Source organism: Lates calcarifer, linkage group LG4 (genome assembly GCF_001640805.2).
Source record: "Lates calcarifer isolate ASB-BC8 linkage group LG4, TLL_Latcal_v3, whole genome shotgun sequence".
Classification (NCBI taxonomy): Eukaryota; Metazoa; Chordata; class Actinopteri; family Centropomidae; genus Lates; species Lates calcarifer.
Window position 1 is genome coordinate 13,945,928 of NC_066836.1, and position 21,495 is coordinate 13,967,422.

At 40.9% G+C, this 21,495-nt stretch overlaps 2 protein-coding genes across 5 annotated transcripts; both read left to right on the forward strand.

Moving 5' to 3' along the window:
* Positions 1-390: 390 nt before the first annotated feature.
* On the forward strand, positions 391-17,038 carry LOC108883521 (zonadhesin). Of its 4 annotated transcripts, XM_018676755.2 has the most exons (34): positions 391-624; positions 824-876; positions 1,079-1,153; positions 1,877-2,100; positions 2,202-2,274; positions 2,768-3,165; positions 3,848-4,412; positions 4,559-4,755; positions 4,851-5,240; positions 5,738-6,030; positions 6,411-6,676; positions 7,131-7,199; positions 7,529-7,666; positions 7,755-8,011; positions 8,147-8,231; positions 8,379-8,450; positions 8,643-8,777; positions 8,891-9,147; positions 9,255-9,339; positions 9,434-9,619; positions 9,773-9,910; positions 10,280-10,536; positions 10,658-10,742; positions 10,851-11,075; positions 11,210-11,347; positions 11,783-12,039; positions 12,216-12,300; positions 12,391-14,124; positions 14,370-14,578; positions 14,729-14,885; positions 14,983-15,374; positions 15,902-16,031; positions 16,194-16,349; positions 16,485-17,038. In XM_018676755.2, the coding sequence occupies exons 1-33, from the start codon at positions 548-550 to the stop codon at positions 16,334-16,336; spliced, it is 7,845 nt and encodes a 2,614-aa protein (XP_018532271.1). In that variant the 5' UTR covers positions 391-547; the 3' UTR covers positions 16,337-16,349; positions 16,485-17,038. The 4 variants fall into 4 exon arrangements, with proteins under 4 accessions (XP_018532271.1, XP_018532270.1, XP_018532272.1 ...); XM_018676754.2 differs by having other exon boundaries at positions 16,194-17,038; XM_018676756.2 differs by having other exon boundaries at positions 9,467-9,619; positions 16,194-17,038.
* A 2,153-nt stretch (positions 17,039-19,191) lies between these two features.
* Positions 19,192-21,336, forward strand: LOC108883523 (mucin-5AC). Its single transcript, XM_051069757.1, has 4 exons — positions 19,192-20,582; positions 20,715-20,831; positions 21,070-21,158; positions 21,265-21,336. Exons 1-4 carry the CDS (start codon positions 19,367-19,369, stop codon positions 21,334-21,336), a joined length of 1,494 nt encoding a protein of 497 aa, XP_050925714.1. The 5' UTR covers positions 19,192-19,366.
* Positions 21,337-21,495: the final 159 nt, after the last annotated feature.

Genomic DNA, 21,495 nt, shown 5'->3' on the forward strand with positions numbered 1-21,495 from the left:
ATTTGATTTTTTATTTTTTTTTACATTTCCAAAAACAATGACTTCTATAGAGGATATCTAATTGTTTTGTTAAAAAATTGCCAAACATTACATTATTAACTCATTCATTTTTTTCCAAGCATTAGTATGTGTTAGTTTATCTTGGTGTCAGTGGCTCTCATCACACAGCAACAATAAACCTCGACCTCGCCTATCACTGTTTACTGTAACTGTGTTAGCTGCTGTCGTCACTTTTAGAGAATTTTTATGCCACAGACTCAGTCCAACCCTTTTCATGTCTTCCTGTCCTCCAGTTTTCTTTCTCCACCCACTGCTAAGGTTACCTGGTCAGGTGGGAGGGGGACTATAAATATCTGAAACCCTCCACTCTGAGGGACACAAGAGGGCCAACACCCCTGTGCTGGCAGTTAAAGGGTCATATACTGTACACTGTGTTTCCACAGAGAGGCTCCACAACAGTTCATCATTCTTTCTTCAACTCATCAAAGACAGAGAGTATTAGCAACAGGAGAGCAGCTAAGAGGCTGCTGCTGTTAAGGGATCAGCTATGCTTGGAAGCGTCCTCACAGATTTGTTGGTCACAGTGACTTTACTCGTCCTCTCTTACACTGGGACTCAGTGCAGGTGGGTCTCAAGATAATTCAACATTTAACAGTCACATTTTAGCTGATATCTTATTTTATTGTTGTATGGCTCATGTTAATTTCACGAGTTGTAGAATTACTGAGATTTTGTTATTAAACCAATAAAGTATTTTATGAATTAATGGCATAATTGTTTTAAAAGCTATCTGTGATCATTGTCATCTGATTTCCTTTCTCAGGGCTGAAAATGACTTATCATTAGTTCATTTACCAGAGTGGAGGACAAACTCAGGTATGAAGTATTATATCTACTGAGACCTGTACTGTCCATTATCATTAGAATTGCTTGAATGTAATTTTTTCAATGTGACACAACAATAAGGACTTGAATAAAAAAACATAAATTGACAAACAGACATACAAGCCATAATACTATACATAATACTATGTTTAACCCATGTTTTGTTTATTTGTTTGTTTGTTTTCTTGCTTAGAATATGTTACACAGTGTTTCTACAGCAGACAGAACAATCTGATTTGTGACTGGACACGTAGCCAACAAAGAACAGGTACGGAATAAAACATTTACTGTACAAAAGTTACAGCGGTGGATTTGTTTAATTAAATATTGTAGTAATCAAATTGAAAGCCAAATGTTTTTTTGTTTTTTTTAAGTCATCATATCAGGTTATAGATCAGATCAGTTATGAGCTCAGTCTGACACAGAAATTACTTGACCTGCACTTACCTTTAATTCTGTCCCTCCCTTTCTGGAGGGGATTTGGAACATCAGTCCACAGTTCTGTTTTAATCTCCAGACAGGCTGTGACTATGACCGTGCCTCGCTGCATATCGCTAATTGATCTGAAGCAGGCTAATAATCTTTTATAGCCTGGTGTTCTCCCAGGGGCAATCAAAGTAAAGGGCCCACACTTGAGGATCAAATTTAGCACAAAACACTCTAAACAGCTATTTCGTATGATAATTGCAGCACAACAGATGTACTTCTGGTTTTATTACAATAACAAGTGCAAGGAAATGGTTTCCCATTATTTGTAAGAAATTATACAACCTAAAAGTCCATTCCTAACCTGCAGAGTTAAAAAATATTCTGCCATTTATTGTGTGTGATTTTAAAAAGAATTGAATATCAGTAGGAATCAGGTCAGTGAATTTGTACTTTAGAAAGTAAAGTACCATGCCGGAACTATAAATGAGAATGGGTCAATGCCTATGAAGACTCTGAAAGCATCTAGCGTATTACAATTTCTTATTGTCCTTTTCACCTCCAGAGGATGTTGCAGTGAATATTTTAGAGAGTGGCCCACTGGGGCTGGAGGGCGAGGCCTGTCTGGAGTTTTGGTACCAGGTTCCAGCTGCAGCTAACGGGTCTGAACTTCGAGCTCTGCTGAAAAGCAGTGATGGTCTGGTAGAAATATGGACCTCCCCTGTCCTCCCCAGAAATGTATGGAGACAAGTGTTTGTTCCCCTGAATATCATCAAACCAAACACTCAGGTAAAATGGCACATATTACCACAGATCTATAGTTGAACTGTAACAGTGATTTCAAAAATAACATTGTGTATATTTAAACAGATAATCTGCTTTTATGTTAGGTTGTATTTGAAGTCGTGTCCGCAGAGATACAGAACCTACTTAACCAGATAGGTGTGAGAAGAGGCTCATGTGGTAAGTATTCTTTTACTCTTCTTTTGCCATCTTGAAAATAGTCTGCTTTTGGTGACATCAAAGCCCCAATCAATGGGGGGAAAAATCCTACTATATTCAAGTATACACAGTAATAACAATGTTTATGCAAAACATAAAACCATTGCTGTCATAACAAATCAGGTTACTGTCAGTGAAACTGCAAAAGACCCCAAGATAACCCCTCCAAAGTTTAAAGATGTATAATATTCTCTAATTTATCAGGTTTCATAAGTTCACAGTTTGAGTAAGGCAGCAGGAATGATTTTCATTCTTTTGATTAAGAAAACATGAATCAAAGTATTACTTACATGAATAATAGTTGAATAAAAGTAAGATAATTCAGAAAATGTGCTTAAGCCCATCCAGTATTAACACTGAATATAATAATTCATTAATGTTAGTAATCAATTATTCCTAGGCAGATGGTGTTGTGGTTATAAAGTGATTGTTTACTCAGTCATATGCCCCACAGGACCCCAGTGTGAATCTAACACAGAGTTATGGACAGATGAGTCCACCCACTGCCTCTGTTCTGCTGGCCAGCTCTCCTGCTCTCTCTCTCAGTGCCCTCAGGGCCAAATCTGTGGTCCTCAAAGAAGAGCCTCCAGTGGGATTTCCACCTCTGGGACGTGCACTATACACAGTCACACAGACTGCAGCACTTTTGATGGAGTGCTGTTCCGCTTCGTGGCCCCCTGCACCTACATACTGGCTAAGACCTGCTCACCCACTGCATCCCTGCCCATGTTCATTGTGGAAGTGGTCAATGAGGATAACGGGAACTCATCTCTGCCGACCGTCCAGCAGGTCACTGTGGATACAGGGAACTTCAGAGTGTCCCTATTGAAAAGGCAGACACACCGGGTTGTGGTGAGTTACTTAAAAGGGAGTCAAACATTTAGGGAGGCACTTAAACTCGGAGATGTTGTATTTTCTCCAAAAATTATAATGTCATGCTGTCTTACACGGGGAGAACAGTTTTGTCTGACTTTTTCTGAGCCTAAACATCCAAATAAGCTACATTAAATAAATAAACTACAACCATGCAGGCACAAACTCAGTTTTGGCACATTATCAGTTTACTCAGTTAAGCAGTTTAGCAGTGTCACATTTCTCATTGTTCATGGCTAAAAGAGACAGTCATCCTCAAGCACTGAATTAACATGTCTGAATGCTGGAAGTCTTTTTTCTCTTTAAAACAAACACTTTCTACTTCCTATTTTACATTGCTCCCTATACTTCATAATACAATATAAGTGCGCACTCTCTAGCTTCAGTTTTAAGGCACTTTGTCATTATGCTGTAATAAGCGTTGAGCTTAGTAATGTACTGGATCAAGCAGTTCCCATATCTGCAGCCCATTCTACTGATAAAACTGACTTTATCATAAAGTGCAGAGTTTAATGTCCTGGAATTCATAGAGGACTTATCAGTCTTATCAGTTCTCAAAGATATATGTGTCTTCACAACACTGCTTTTTATGCAAACCATCAGATACAGTGAGTCAACACTGCTGTCGGTAGGGAAATCTAAAACTCATTCTCTTCTTCAGGTTAATGGTCTCTGGAGGAAGCTTCCACTGAGCCTCGGCAGTGATACTGTCAACATCAAGAGCAACCCCGCTGCAGTTGTACTGGGAACCAGTTTCGGCCTTTCTGTTTCATTTGACAGTGCTGGTGCTGTACATGTCGTCCTGCCATCCACGTACTCTGATGAAGTCTGTGGCTTGTGTGGCAACTTCAACCACCTCAGAGAAGATGACTTCCGCAAGCCTGATGGTACAAATGCCCAAGATGCTACAGCTTTGGCTGAGAGCTGGCAGACTGGGCAACCCACCTCCTCCTGTGAAACTATTATAGTCCCTCATCAGTGTGACCCACTGGAGGAGGCTGAGTATGCCAGTGAGCTGTACTGCGGAGGCCTCCTCTCTAGCACGAGGCCCTTTGCTGATTGCCAGTCAGTTCTGGAGGCAGAGAGCTACTTCAGGGCATGTGTGGTCGGCATGTGCTCCACTCATGGTGACCCAGCAGTGCTATGTGAGGCATTCCAAGTCTACGCTGATATCTGCCATGAGGCTGGAGTCGCTGTACCCATATGGAGGAACTCCACGTTCTGTCGTATGCTACTTTATTGCTCTCTGCTTTCATTTCTCTTCCTCCTGTTATTAAAATAGGAGTAACAGTGGCAAATAATGAGTGTAATAATACAGTAGCATTAAGGTCATGCTCTGTCCTCTTTCCTCTCTTTGCTTGTGCCCCCTCAGCCCCTCAGTGTGCTGAGAACAGCCACTATAATTCATGTGCTGATGGCTGTCCCGAGGTGTGCTCCAGTCTGGATTTAGCTGGTTCTTGTGGAAGCTGTGAGGAGAGATGCGAGTGTGACTCTGGCTTCAAACTCAGTGGAGGAAAGTGTGTCCCAGCAGAGGACTGTGGGTGCTGGTATAATGGGAAACACTATGAGGTGGGTGAGGTAGATGAAGTGAAAACAATGTCATATTCACCTATTAACGTCCACAGCGCTATAATTTATTAACACACCTTCCCCTTTCCTTACAGAAAGGAACAACATTTGTGGAAGGAGACTGTGTGAAGCAGTGCCAGTGTATGGGTAATAATGATGTGCAGTGCACCACAATGCAATGTGCATACAATGAGGTTTGCAAGGTCAAGGATGGGGTCAAAGACTGCTTCCCTATCAAACCTGCCACCTGCAGTGTGTATGGTGATCCACACTACATCACCTTTGACAGACTGGCTTATGACTTTCAAGGGGGCTGCAGTTATACACTGGCTACAGCATGCGGAGAAGAAAGCTCAGTCCAGTTCAGTGTGATCGGACACAACATGCATCCTCCCCTGCAGAACTTCACACGCTCCAAGCTGGAAGCTGTGACTCTGCAGGCTGAAGATTATCACCTCACCCTGAATCAAAGTGGAGAGGTCTATGTAAGCATGAAAACTTCTTGCAATTCTGTCTATCAAACAATCCCAAATGCAGCTCTTTTATAGTATGTAATGTAAGAAACAAACTGATGTGAAAATGTGTATGAGACTGAGCAGCTTCAAGTCTATACAATAGTGTCTCATGACCTGCACGTGGCCCATTTACTGGAATGGCATTGCTCTGTATTATCTAATGTAATTTATTAATGGCAGTAGCTATTGACTTAAGTATCAGCACACCCATGTTTATAGGAGTCTGTTATTACTCCATGTCAGGTCAGAGTAATAAATGAAGTGAGGAAGTCACTTGTTTGTTATCTGAGGTTTACAAGAATACCAAAACTAAAAGCTGAACCACTTGATTTTGCCCTGAACAGTGATTTGGAAGCTAACTGGTTGCACCAACTATTCCAGTGGATAATACTTGCTGGCATTTAAAAACAAGCCGTTCTCACTAGAATAAACAAATTACAACTACTGGATTGCCCCCCTCTCTCTAGGTGAATAACAGCCGTGTCCACCTCCCCTATTCCACCAATGGAGCACAAGGTTCTATACGGGTCTACATGAAGAATCACTATATTATCTTGGAGACGAACTTTGGCCTCAGAATAATGATAGATGGGCAGAACAGACTCTTTCTGCAGGCGGATGAGCGCTACAAGTATGAAATGTGTGGACTGTGTGGCCTGTACTCTGCGCACCAGGGAGATGATTTCGTAATCCCTGGAGGGGGAAACGTTACAGACCCGTTTCAGTTTGGTGACAGCTGGAGGGTGCTGGACAATAACAAGTGAGTTTTTTAACTACACAGCAAATCTGTACACTTGTGAGTAAACTACAAAAATTAAATTAATGACATTATATTAACTCAAAAGAAAAAAAATGCACCCCACCAATAGCAAGAATGGCTTGGGTAGACAGTTTTTGCCACACTAGGAGCAGGTACAATTAAGATATTATTGATAACCAGCTAATTCCCAGCCAAATACACCAAGCAGGTTATTCTGGCAGATGGTATACACCAAGCTTTTTACTTATGCATTAAGTAAAAAGTTATTAAAGAATTAAAAGTATTAATACACAAATTATTAACAAAACCACTACCTTATTTTATCTTATTCTGAAGTGGCACCGTGGTTCAAAATGTTTTTGATTTCACCTCTCCTCCAGGTGCACTGCCTATCCAAATGACCCAAGGCTCTGTGACTACGACGAAGAGACTGAGGCCTACAACGAGTGTTCCGCAATACTGGCAGATGCCTTCCAGCCCTGCCATGAGCCTGTTCACCCATCCATCTATATAAATAGTTGTGCATATGACTATTGTGCCACAAATGGTGATCAACACACCCTATGCGAATCTCTGAAGTCCTACGCAGCAGCATGCCAGGTTGCAGGAGTGGAGCTGCCCCCCTGGCAGACAGACACAGCCTGCGGTGAGTTACATTAAATAAAGGCACAAATCTGTGAGAGGATGTGTACTGATACTGTTCCTGTTTTAAATAACTTGTAGAATTTCTGTCACAAAATAAAATGTGAATATTTACTTGCTCTAAATATTATATGAAGTAATTGTGTTTCATGTCCTGTACTTCTCTCTGCTTTTGATTTTCATTGTTTTGATCGCAGCACAGGACTGGCCCCTTGCATACGCAAACTAGGCAACTGCCTAGGGCATAACTTTTTTTTTTGTTTGTTTGTTTGGTTTTTTTGGTTTTTTTGGTTTACAAGGAAAGTTGGGGAAATAATTAGGTCGTTAAGGTGGGGAGGGGGAGGCGCAATACAAAACACTGCCTAAGGCGCCAAAAAGGCAAAGATGGTGAACTCATTTCCTTTTTTGTTTCTTTCTTTGTTTGTTTGTTTGGCGTTTTGTTTTTGTTCATATTTCAGCTGACCCCCCAACCACTTCACCTCCTCCAACAACTCCAACTCCTACTTCTCCAACACCAGATCAGACTTGTAAGAGCATTCAGGATTGGGAGGGCTTATTTGTTACTGGTTTGGGGATCAGTGGCATAATCCAATTCATAATAATAATCATTTCAAAAACAAATATCAATTTGACTACATTCTTGCCTCTTAGGGAAATAAATTTGCAGAAGTTTAATACCTAAATATATCTCAATACATCTGAATGACCTTGGTGTAATTATTAATAGATTGGATGAAATTATGTTTTTGATGATTTTTTTTTTTTTTAACTAGAATTTTATTTTTATGTAATGATCCTATGGATAATTAGGTCGTAATACTAACCATTTCCATTGTGTTTATATGCTTTTTCATAGTCTGTCCCATAAACTGTGACTTTGACAAAAATCTGTGTGGGTGGGAGCAGCTCATACAGGACAGTTTTGATTGGACAAGACATTCAGGATCCACCCCCTCAGACCTAAGTGGGCCAAACCAGGACCACACCAATGGAGGTAAAAATCCAGTATCAGGCTAAACTACTACATGTGCTGGGTTGCTATGTTAGTTGTTCATGATTCATGCTTTTTGTGCTTTCTCCAGACGGTTTCTACATGTATATAGAAGGAGACAGTGCAACCCATGGAGACTCAGCCCGTCTGTTGAGCTCAATGTGCCATTACAATGGCCAACTCTGTCTGCACTTCTGGTACCATATGTATGGTTCAGCCACGGCAATGGCCCTCAATATCTACCTGCTAAAAGACAATAAAGCTACCAAGATCTGGTCCATGATGAACAACCAGGGACCAGAGTGGCATCAAGGAAATGCTGACATCAGAGTGTCTGGTCCTTTCCGAGTAAGTCTGACACTATATATTAGACAATATATACACCTAAAAGATGCTGGTTCAGAGTTGTACACTCTTCTTGTGAGTGCAATGATTTTATTATGCACAGTGAAGAATTATTTTTTTTCTTATCACCCATTTCAGATCATAGTAGAGGGAATTCGAGGCTCTACTGCTCAATCAGATGTGGCCATAGATGACGTTTCCATCCACTTTGGCTCATGCTCAGGTGACATTTTCCCTCTTACAAAAAGCAAAAAGTAAAGAATGATATAATGTACCCCATCTTAAATATCTACATTTTTAATGGTGCTACATTAAGGTCTCTAATACCAGATATCAGAGTTTAAACTAAGTCAATAATTACTTCCTTTAGGTAGCTTCCCTGGCGTGGTTAGTGGAACTGAGCTTCCTCCCACAACTGCAGAACTCCTCCCTTCACACCCGGGCAAGTGCACAGGAAGCTATATTTTATGGCTCACTTGTTTCTACATTAGAAAAGCAGAAGTTTGGTTACCAATTAACATTTATGTCTAGTGCAATAAATACTGAATGTACAAGTTTTACTGATGATTAAAGGTTACAGATAAATGCGTCAATACTAAGTTCATGTTAATTTTTTGCAAATGTTTCCCTGTAGTCTGCAGTCTCGACTGTAGCTTCAACAGCAACCTTTGTAGCTGGAATCAGATGATCACAGATGCTTTTGACTGGACATGGCAGAGTGGTTCCACTCCCACCCTGATGACTGGGCCCACAGCTGACCACACTGGTGGTAATACACTCTTTCACTACGTGACAATCTAAATCTTGATAGACAAACAATATACAGACGCAAAGAAAAATTCTGAGTCTGACAAATCTGACCTTTTCTTTCTTCTTGGCTAGATGGTCACTACCTGTACATCGAGGCCAGCAGTGTTACACATGGAGACACAGCTCGTCTCATCAGCTCTGAGTGTTCAGACTCTGGTCCTCAGTGTCTGCAGTTCTGGTACCATATGTACGGCTCAGCAGATACAATGGCCCTCCATGTTTACCTGATTCAGAACAGAGTGGCTGATGCTGTTTGGTGGAAGAGGAATGACCAAGGAAATATGTGGCACATGGCTCAGGTGGACATCACAACAACTGGAGCTTTTCAGGTGACTCATCTCACACCAGGGACTCAGCTGATGGCCAGCCTTTTGTGCAACAGTACAAAGTTATTTGTTCCGCATAATTTACTAATGAATTCTATACCGTCATTCAGATCGTCATTGAGGGGCGCAGAGGATCTAATGATCAGTCAGATGTGGCCATAGATGATGTAAAGCTTTATCGTGGTCACTGCCCTGGTGAGAAAAAAGAACACTGAGAAAAAAACTACAGATCTGGAAAGCTGTTGTTGTTAATCTAAGTTGCTTTGTTAACTGGTTTATAATATTACAGCACAACCTCCTGAACCTGATCTAAATACCACAGCTCCTGTAAGTGTCCCTGTGCCGACCACTGCAGCTCCAGAGCCCCCTGTAGTCACTGTAACTGCTCAGAGCCCCATAACGAATGCCACCATACGCCCTCTAGTGGAAGCAACAATCAGCATCAGAAATGACAGGTCACCAGCTCCACACCCAGGTACTGAGATATTTAAGAAGGCATACTTTTAACATATGTAGTCTCTTCATTTCTGACTATTATTGGTGTTGAACTGATGTACATCACATTTTTCTTTTGTATCTACAAAATGATCCTATGATAAGCTAATGATATGTTTCATAATCCCTCCAGTCTGCCAAATGAACTGTGATTTTGAACAAGACCTTTGTGAATGGACTCAGCTGCTTGCAGATGTTTTTGACTGGACAAGGTACAGCGGCTCCACTCCTACAGTGAAGACTGGGCCTTCCTCGGATCACACCACAGGAGGTGATCACTGACACAAAATCATACGAAGTTTGGTAAAAAGAAATGAGAGAAACAACAGCACACCTGCTCATTTAACATCAGCGACAGTCACAGATGACTCTCATAGGATCTAATTGATGAGAAAAACTTATTTTGTTTGGAAAAAGAGAAAAGTGGTAACTGGCAGCATTAGCATGTTCTATTGTATATATCCAGTTCAGTAAAAGAGATCGTCATCTCACATCTCACGATTACAGTCCAGCTTTAACTTTGGAAACAGCAAAAATGTGGCAACAATTAAAACAATGAATAAACAAACATGCATCCTCACATTACAGTGAGTGCTATGCTTTCTACTTGAACTGGAATAATTCCAATGTCTTTATCCAGGTGGCCACTATCTTTACATCGAAGCAAATAGTGCATCACTTGGAGATACAGCTCGTCTCATCAGCTCTGAGTGTTCAGACCCTGGTCCTCAGTGTCTGCAGTTTTGGTACCATATGTATGGCTCAGCAGATACAATGGGCCTCCATGTATACTTGCTTCACAACGGAGTAGCCAATGCCATTTGGTGGAAGAGGAATGACCAAGGAAATATGTGGCACCTGGCTCAGGTGGACATCACAACAGCCGGAGGTTTCCAGGTCAGATACCTTCTACCAGGCATTCAGATGATTTAAAATAGTCAGCCAATGATCTTGTAATAACGGAATATTAACTATAGGAGACATTTTACTTATAATAACAAATCAATTGTTTTTCCAGATCATCATTGAGGGGCGAAGAGGCTCCAACGAAGAGTCAGATGTGGCCATAGATGATGTAAAGCTTTATCATGGCCGATGCTCTGGTAAGAAACATGTACACAGAATAACTACCATTAAAACACTTACTTTAAATATGTGTAGCTGACAATATTCTACATATAACATAAAAAAACTTTATTACACTGTTGCAGATTTGAGTGGCACTGTGACAACAAGCCCTCCTAAACCTGGTGGAAACACCACAGCTCCTCCAAGTGTCCCTGTGCCTACCACTGCTCCACAGCCCCCTCTGGTCAATGTCACAGTTCAGCCCCCTATAGAAAATATCACCTTACCTCCCACAGTGGAAGCAACAACCTACTTATTTGATAACAATATAACTGAAGCTCCAGATAAAAGACCACCATCACACCCAGGTACAGTTCTGCAGCAGCACTTGTATATCCCTGGTGTTGGAACTTGCATAATTTATTTTTTCAACATCCAATTTTTGCGATTTCCAGAATTATTGTCTCAGTGATCTCATTCTTTTACTAACTGTCCTTTCCAGTGTGTCAACTCCACTGTAATTTTGAACAAGATTTATGTCAGTGGAATCAACTGCTTACTGATGTTTTTGATTGGACAAGGCATAGTGGCTTTACACCCACTATGATGACTGGTCCTGCTTCAGATCACACCACAGGAGGTAATCAGCCTTCTGACACAAGCCAAGTTTAACTGTATACCCTGTTAGATAAGTGCTCAACTTAGAGCAAAAAAAAAAAAAAACAGCAGATTCTTTGCCAGATCAATGTCAGCCATGGTCACACCTGTAACTAGTGAAAATACCATTGCAAGCAGTTCTTCCTTGTCAAACCAGTATGGTAAACTGATAAACATTGTCTCACTGAGAGTTCCTGATGTTAGGCATTTCTCTTCAGTGCCAGTAGATCTGCTGCTTATGAATTAAGTCATTTTTTGCCTTTCAGTGTTAAAATACTTTTGTATTATCAACATTTGGCACCCAATTTCACTCTACCTTGAACATAGAATTAAACAATAAATTCTAACATTATTATTTTTTTAATTATAATATGCTGTGTGTTGCCTTAATTAACCCAACTTTTATGCTCTTATCCAGGTGGCCACTATCTTTACATTGAAGCCAACAGTGCATCACTTGGAGACACAGCTCGTCTCATCAGCTCTGAGTGTTCAGACTCTGGTCCTCAGTGTCTGCAGTTCTGGTACCATATGTATGGCTCAGCAGATACAATGGGCCTCCATGTTTACCTGTTCCAAGACAGAAAGGCTGATGCTGTTTGGAGGAAAAGGAATGATCAAGGAAATATGTGGCACTTGGCTCAGGTGGACCTGACCACAACTGGAGCTTTCCAGGTGAGTTACACATTGAGGCATGTTTTTCCCTAACCTGCCAAATGTTAGAGACTTGCAAAGCAAAACACTAATAGTGTATTACCTGCAACAAATAACAGTATAACAAATAACTTATGGATCTTTGTGCTGTAACAGGCTTACTGTGCTTTGGCATTAACCTGTCCACTTCCTTATAGATCATTTTTGAGGGGAGAAGAGGTTCCAATGACCAGTCTGATGTGGCCATAGATGATGTATCACTTCATCATGGACACTGTGCAGGTGATAATGTCCTTCACACATTCTACCTTGTCCAAACAGAATATGACTAAAATTTGATATGACTGACTTGAATGTGAAATACTGTTACAGATCTGGCTAAACCAACAACACCTGCTCCACAAACCTTGGATCCAGATGTTACAGAGGTTCCTGAGCTTCCCGAGCTTCCCGAGCTTCCTCCAGCAAACAGTTCATCTGCCACACAAACAACAACTTTATCAAAACCTCCACGACCACTGACAACTACACTTACAACAACGACTGCCCCAACAACAGTGGCCCCAACTGCTTGTGATACACAAACCCCTACAAAACCATCAACAACAACAACAACAGCTCAATCACAACCTCCATCCACTTCTCAACCACACCCTCCGACAACAGCTGTACCACAGCCTCCAACAACAGCTAGACCGCAACCTCCAACCACAATGCAGCCTCAACCACCAACCACAGCTCAGCCTGAGTCACAAACAACTAATAGACCACAATCCCCAACAACAGCTAGACCACAACCTCCAACCACAGCTAAGCCACAACCTCCAACAACAGCTAGGCCGCAGCCACCAACTAAAACTCAGCCACCACAAACAACAGCTAGACCACAACCACCATCCACAGTTCAACCACAACTCCCAACCACAGCTCAACCACAGCCTCCAACCACAGCTAAACCTGAATCACCAACAACAAATAGACCACAACCTCCAACCACAACTGAACCACAGCCACAAACTACAGCTAGACCACAACCTCCAACAACAGCTAGGCCGCAGCCACCAACTGAAACTCAGCCACCACCACAAACAACAGCTAGACCACAACCACCATCCACAGTTCAACCACAACCCCCAACCACAGCTCAACCACAGCCTCCAACGACAGCTAAACCTGAATCACCAACAACAAATAGACCACAACCTCCAACCACAACTGAACCACAGCCACAAACTACAGCTAGACCACAACCTCCAACAACAGCTAGGCCACAGCCACCGACTGAAACTCAGCCACCACCACCACAAACAACAGCTAGACCGCAACCACCAACCACAGCTCAACCACAACCTCCAACAACTAGACCAAAACCTCCAACCATAGCGCCGTCACAACCATCAACCACAACTCAACCTGACTCCCAAACAACAAAAAGACCACAACCTACGACCACAGCTCAACCACAATCTACAACAACCATTAAACCAGATCCACCAACAGACAGACCTCAGTCTACAACTACAGCTACACCACAATCTACAACAACAGCTAGGCCGCAGCCACCAACTGAAACTCAGCCACCACCACAAACAACAGCTAGACCACAACCACCATCCACAGTTCAACCACAACCCCCAACCACAGCTCAACCACAGCCTCCAACGACAGCTAAACCTGAATCACCAACAACAAATAGACCACAACCTCCAACCACAACTGAACCACAGCCACAAACTACAGCTAGACCACAACCTCCAACAACAGCTAGGCCACAGCCACCGACTGAAACTCAGCCACCATCACCACAAACAACAGCTAGACCGCAACCACCAACCACAGCTCAACCACAACCTCCAACAACTAGACCAAAACCTCCAACCATAGCGCCGTCACAACCATCAACCACAACTCAACCTGACTCCCAAACAACAAAAAGACCACAACCTACGACCACAGCTCAACCACAACCTTCGACCACAGCTAGACCACAATCTACAACAACCATTAAACCAGATCCACCAACAGACAGACCTCAGTCTACAACTACAGCTACACCACAATCTACAACAACAGCTAGACCACATCCACCAACTACACCTGTATCAAGTAAGTTAGAACTTTGAAATTCCCTATTCTAAAAAGAAAAAACTTTAAACATGGACTGGGTTTCCCTAATGTAGATTTTACATCTAACCTGTTAGGCAGCAGCGTTGCAAGTATGAATGAGCAAGAATGAAGAATGGATAATAAATTTACAGTAAATATAATATATACATCGATTGTATGACCCTTTTTGTTTGTATTTTTATGCTTCTGTCTAAGTATATTCTGGCTGTTGTTTCTTTCTCTAGCACCCTCTTGCCCAGAGAATAGTCATTACACCACTTGTACCCCTGCCTGCAGTCCAACCTGTTCATACCTGAATGGCCCACCACACTGTAGCGACAGTGACAGCTGTGTGCCAGGATGTGTATGTGATGATGGCTTTGTACGAAAAGGGCAGCGCTGTGTGCTTATCCAAGAGTGTGGATGTGTGGACAGGAATGGCACCAAACATCAGGTGAGAGACATTTTAGAATAACCCTTAATCAATGACACAAGTCATATATAATGTTGATTTTCAAATACTTGGGACTACTTTCTGAAAGTCAGAGCATTGCACGTGGAGACAGAGATCCAAGTTGTAAGATTACTTTCTCTTTCTTGACAGTTCAATGAAGTGTGGTACACCAATCACTGCAGCCAGAAATGTGAATGTGAGAAAGATGATGGTGTAGGGAAGATTGACTGTGATGACAAAGATGAATGTCATAGAAATGCTGTCTGCCTTCAAAATAACAAGGGCGAATATTACTGCCAGTCTACAGGTGCTGTAAATGCCAACATTTAATTCTATGACATATCTTAACTATCATGCATCTTTTTCACTAATTCATGAATTGCTCTACACTTGTTGCTCCACAGGTTTCAGTGAGTGCACCATAAAAGAAGACCCTGAATACAGATCCTTTGATAAAATGAAGCATGACTTTGAGGGGGAGCACTCATATGTGCTGGTCAGGACCAATAACTTGCCAAATAACCTTCCAGATGTCTACATCGAGGGCATCAATACAAACAAGGTAGATGATGACAATAGTCAGCATCATGGCGACAGTAGCAGTGAAGAAAACAGACGCAGAGTCAAGGGTGAAGATGACAATGATGAAGAAGATGATGATGATGATGACGACGGTGATGATGATCACAAAGATGATGATGATAGTGAAGAGCATGGAGAACACCACAGATTAAAAGCACTTAAGATCAGGGTGTACAATCACACTGTGGAGTTCAAGAAGAAACGGAGACTGATCGTAAGTATCCAAGGCATTTTTGACAATGCGCTGCTGCTATCTCATTTTCCTGTAGTCCATTTTCAACACAGTATCAGGTACTGTCACTATACCATCATCTCTCATTAATATCTCAGAATTTAAGAGTTTCCCATACCATACTCACAAAAACATTGACTAACATGATGATGTTGAGCACACATCATAGGCTACAGGTAATCTTATCTATATATTAAACCTTATCTGCAAATAGGAAAAATATATCACTTACTCTCCTGCACATGTAGTGTCAGTTAAGCCACCCTACACCACTCATATTTTACCTAAAACTCACTTCTCTATGTTCATAATCTGGGATGTGAAAACATGAGATTTCTGCAGTGTGTTGACACACAAAATGTAAATCAACTGGGAGTGCTTTTGACAGATGCATAGATTCATCGACCTTTAGGGGACAGCCCCACCAAAAATGTGTATGAATCCCTGCACACAATTTACATAATCTCACAATGTTCCTCTGACACATCCCCCTTGCCATCTCCCTCCAGGTGGATGGAAGGAGAACTAGAACTCCTGTCTCACCAACTGCAGGCCTAAAGATCCATGAACATTCCTCTCGCATCTACCTGAAGACCGACTTTGGCCTCACAGTGGAGTTTGATGGACACAGCACAGCAGGTAACTAATCTTTAACTCATTATACATGTCTAAGCCAGTCAGCAGTGGCCCAGAACTTGTAGGATTCATCATCAATTCTTAAAATGCAATTCATTAGAATGAGTATTTTTTTAGGGTGTGATATGCTGAATTAATATTGTATTGTTGATGTTCCTCCTTTAGAGATCATTCTACCACGCTTGTATATGAGGAAAGTGGGGGGTCTGTGTGGGAACTTTGATGGTCAAAGGTGGAATGACAGGATGAAGCCAGATGGTACCATGACTGGGAGCGTTCAAGAGTTTGGAGAGAGCTGGAGAGTGTAAATATCAGATGGATGTAAGGCTGAAACACAGAACTTTAGGCCACAAGTATATTACTGTGTCAGTTTACAAGAAAACTCCATATTGATAATATCTGTCACCTTAGAAAATAAGAAGACCGAATTAATGCTAATTTAATTTTTTTCCTTAGACAACAAACCTGAGGTTCCAAACATGACTTGGCACTGATGTCCAATTTTCTTTACCTCCAGCTTTTCAGGACAATAACTTTGTGTTGTTATAAATAAAGTGCATCATAGTAAAAGAGATTTCTGAGATTTAGCACTGTATCAAGACTCCGGTGTCAAGCCTACATTTGAAAGTCTATTTTAAAAGTTACATATCTCCTTGAAATGTTTATCACTTTTTTCATAAAATCTTCTGTAACCTGTGACAAAATACCATCTTAACTGTTTTTGTCATGCCATGCATACTATTTATTGAAAAGTGATGTTCTTACAGCTGTGTATATATCGATCTTACACAATAATGGCCACATTGAACACTGAACAAAAGTACAATACAAGAGAAGGAGTACACATTATTATTTATCACTAACTGACACTGTGGAAAAGAGATTAAACTTAAGTAAATGGTTATTAAGAATGTTGTTTGCACTTGGTCACAATATGTTTTTGAATGGCAGTACATTGGTAGGTTTCTACTGAATCTTCACTGTTGTAATAAATATGCACTGTGGTTAAATTTGTGTCGCCATGTGTCTAGCCATTTCAGTCTCAGATGTAGCTACAGCCACATTCCTGACATAGCCACAGTCTGACCAGTAAACCAGTGGAAGTGGAGAAACTAATCATTACAGAGAGAATGACAACTGAGAATAACAATAGAGAACTTTTGTAACATGATATGGTAGGGTGAAGACATTTCCCCTTCAGACAGACAATAGGATTAGTCTTGTCAGGAGTACCTGTGTGTGTGTGTGTGTGTGTGTGTGTGTGTGTGTGTGTGTGTGTGTGTGTGTGTGTGTGTGATGCTCATATAAATAAGACTTAAACACACTCAGCAGCCACACAGAGTCACGGATCGCTTTGCATTGTGCTTCCTCCTCCTGTTGGTGTTGCTACCCTTCAGTGATGGTGAGTCAAACATTACCACATTTAATATTGAATAGTTGAATGAAGTAAAGTCATGACATGGCATTTTAATTTTTTCTCATAACACAAAAAACTGTTTAACCAATATGAGAATTAAGAATACAAATTTACAACAAAGAAGAAAAATAATATGTTTAATTAAGATACAACACAAATCGGTGATGTTTGATAAACAATGATTTGATTATTTTTCTTTGACCTGTTTCTAAAAAGCTAACTGATACCAAATAATTAATTCATTTAAATGCTAGGTGACCTATAGAATTATCCTTAAGAATAACAGTAAATAATTTAATGTTCACAAGTGCAGTGCTGCTGTGGGACCTGGTTATTGTCCTTGGTTGCTTAGTTTTATTTTTAACTACATCACTGACTTTGTATATTAGATTAGCATATACCATATTACATGTTGTGAGAGGTCATTTATCAGTGTTAATTGTACTAACCTCAAAATAAGAATTACCCCCATAAATAGGCACTAAGAAAAACAAATTACTAATAAATTTTTTCTTCCTTAATGTGACGGAAGTGTGTAAAGGTTTATGTAAAGGATTGGTTAAAGAATAACTGTGGTATTTGTAAATCTGGGTTTTATTTTCCTATGTTTTTGGGTGTAAATGATTGACAAGGATAAAAATCTTAAGTATCAGTGCAGTGTTGTACATAGTAACCACAAACTGCTGCTGGAATGTAATCAATTTTTGTAAATGCCCATGTCATATTATGTCCACTGAAGTACTTGTTTTTGCCACTGACAGACTCAGACTGTTATTAAAAGGGTCTGAACACATTATGGATAGATGATTTACCTTTTTTTAAAAAAAAAATCAAATTTCTAAAATACCAGTGCCTCAATTGGTTAATTTGTTTTTGTGCGGTACTTCTACATGCTTTGAATTGCGCTTTACGGGTTAATTACCCACCAAGTTGTATTCTCAAGGAAGTAGACCATTAAATTAACAAAATAAAATGACCCCCACCCCACCCCAAAAACTATATTTTTTAAATCAATCAATCTGGTAACCAGATTGATTGAGCCAATGGCTGATATATTTGTTCAATTGCCCAACTGCAAGTTTTTGTGTTGTCCACACAACAAGCTCATTCCTTGAATAATTATTTATTTTTTGAAGTGTTTATTATTAACCCTCCATCAAAGTTGGAGGCCAAGTTTAGTGTTAACGGACTGTTGTACAGTAATGGAGTGGATGTAGCTGTCAGAAAACTACCTGTGTCACATCTTACAAGAAAGATTCATGGGCTTTATTGCCCACTTTTGCTACACCAGACAATTTCATCCATGACAATGTAACCATACCAGCTACCTCTCTTGGGCAAAATTCACAATAAATGTTGTTTTTCCTGAATGCAAATGAAATGACATGACACCATCCCTTCTAATTTTCTAGCTCAAACAGCAGCTCCCAATGCAAGATCAACAGGTAACATCCACAATACAACTATACTATCCTACCTGCTGCAGAGCAAGACGGGTTATTAGTCATCTGCTTGACTGCTGTTTCTTATATAATATGACTTTGTAAGTGACCAAAGTGCAGTGCAAATATGTGCGATGTTGGTCTTGTAGTTTTACTTCAACAGCTGCATTGCGTGTGCTCTAGGCTGTGCAGGTCCACCAGTGCTATGCTGCCCTGGTCAAAACTCCAGCTGTAACAGGGCGGGGTGTTTCTGTGATCAGATCTGCACGACATTCAATGACTGCTGTGCTGACTACAGGTCAACCTGCACATGTAAGTGAGGGTGACCGCAAAAAATTAAAAAGGTGCACATTTTCAAACAGCGTATAAGGTTTGAGATTGAGATAGAGGTTAAGATTTATTGGTGCAAACCTTTTTTCTTGACCACAGCTTTCATCACTGCACCACCAAGCACATTCAGAAGTACTACTACATCTACAATGGCAAGTACCATCACAACTTTGTCAACGGTCTCTTCAACAACAGCACCCGACACAACAAGCAGCAGTACAACATTTGCACTGTTGAATATGAGCAGCACCTCAGCATCTGCTACTATAGCAACCAACCAACCAAACAGCAGCACCACATCTACACCAGCAGAAAACAGCACTACTTTATCAGTCTCTGTAACAACAGATGCCAGCACAACAAACAAAACCTCTACACTCACAACAACCTTAGCACCAACAGTCTCTAATACAACAACACCCAACATAACAGGCAACACTAAGACACCTTCAGTGCTTGGTGTGAATACAACTTTAGCATCCATAGTCCCTGCTACTACAGCAACCATCCAAACAAGCAGCAACACATCTACACCAGCAGAAAACAGTACTACGTTATCAGTCTCTGTAACAACAGATCCCAGCACAACAAACACTACCTCTACACTCACAACAACCTTAGCACCAACAGTCTCTAATACAACAACACCAAACATAACAGGCAAAACTACGATACCTTCAGTGCTGGGTGTGAATACAACTTTAGCATCCACAGTCTCTGCTACTACAGTAACCATCCAAACAAGCAGCAACACATCTTCATCAATAGTCAACAGCACAATCAGCACAATTTCATCAACCTCTGTTCCAACAGCACCCAGCAAACAAAGCAGCAACACTACATCGGCACCAACATCTATGAGTACAACATCAGTATCCACAGTCTCTATTACTATGGCACACAGCACAGTCAACAGCAAAACTACCTCAGTGCTATATATCAGCACAACTATAGCATCCACACTGCCTGACACAACAAAAAGTAGTATATCTACACCAGTAGATGTCAGCACATTATCTACAATCTCTGCTACTACAGTGCACTACACAACAAACAGCAGCATTACCTCTACAGGGAAAGTTATTAGCACAAACTCAGAATTCCCAGTCTCTCTTATTACAGAACCCAGTACAAAAAACAGCAGTACACCTACACAGGCAGATATCACCACATCTTCATCATCTACAGTCCCTTCAACAACAGCACCCAGTACAACAAGCAGCAGTACTACATCTGCACTATTGGACATGAGCACAGCCTCAACAGGGTCTTCTACTACAGCAACCAGCCAAAAGAGCAGCAGTACTACATCTTCACCAGCAGATGGCCTCACAACTTCAGAATCCACAGCCTCTTCCATTACAGGTTAGTCATTATGATTGTCTATGCTGAAACTATAAATGATGACCAAACAAGGATCATCAGTTAATGACTCACCTCCCTTGGCATGCTCACTCACACCTTAGGCTTCTAAGAGTTTCCTTATTCTCGTTACAGGAGCAACACTGACAGAAACCAGTACGACTCTGGGTACTGGTAGAGTCACATCTTCACCAGCAGATGGAAGCACAGCTGGGAACACAGATTCCCAGACCAACACCAGCTCAAATAAAGGTACAGTCAGTGACATGGACTTCTATTTGTTAACAAACTTATTTTATTTGCTAGGGATACATATTTATCAAAATTGCAGGTCACACTTCGACATAAATGTGCTGGAGTTAACTAACATCTGTAGTTCCTGGGCAGGTTATGACATGTTAATGCCTGGTTTAAGCTGTACACTCCAGTGATGTAGTTACCAGCTTGCATGATAAAGTATATTTACATTTGTACTTTGCTTTTGCTTTAGATTACCAGACAGTGACTATTCACCTAAGGGCTTCCGTTTTATCCCACGATGAGGGAAATGAAGATGTGTCTTCAGAGACTTTATCTAATGTAAGTGCAAACAACTTTCAAATATGCAACATAATGTTACAGTACCACAAAAAAACACACATTATACACACCTTTGTCACTACTAAGTGAGTGTCTTCTCTCACAGTTTCTATCCCAGGCCCTACAGCAGAATTGTAATGGCTGCACTCTGAGAGTCAGACACATCAAACCCACCTGAGAAAAGACCTATGTTTCGGCTAGACAGAAACAGACTGCACAGCTCTCAGAAAAAAACGGAATAATTTGTTAAATCTCAATAAAATGTTATAGAACCACATATTAATCAGCGCTATGTGTAGAGAGTGTTTGTTCTCTTAAGATTATCTCCATAATCCCA

Excerpts from the sequence above, each read along its gene's own strand:
- LOC108883521 (XM_018676754.2), top strand. The coding sequence starts at position 548 with ATGCTTGGAAGCGTCCTCACAGATTTGTTGGTCACAGTGACTTTACTC. Across the intron at positions 877-1,078 it reads AGAGTGGAGGACAAACTCAG|AATATGTTACACAGTGTTTC; the intron begins GTATGAAGTATT and ends TTTCTTGCTTAG. Across the intron at positions 11,076-11,209 it reads AAGACCACCATCACACCCAG|TGTGTCAACTCCACTGTAAT; the intron begins GTACAGTTCTGC and ends TGTCCTTTCCAG.
- LOC108883523 (XM_051069757.1), top strand. The coding sequence starts at position 19,367 with ATGGCAAGTACCATCACAACTTTGTCAACGGTCTCTTCAACAACAGCA. Across the intron at positions 20,583-20,714 it reads CACAGCCTCTTCCATTACAG|GAGCAACACTGACAGAAACC; the intron begins GTTAGTCATTAT and ends TTCTCGTTACAG. Across the intron at positions 20,832-21,069 it reads CAACACCAGCTCAAATAAAG|ATTACCAGACAGTGACTATT; the intron begins GTACAGTCAGTG and ends CTTTTGCTTTAG.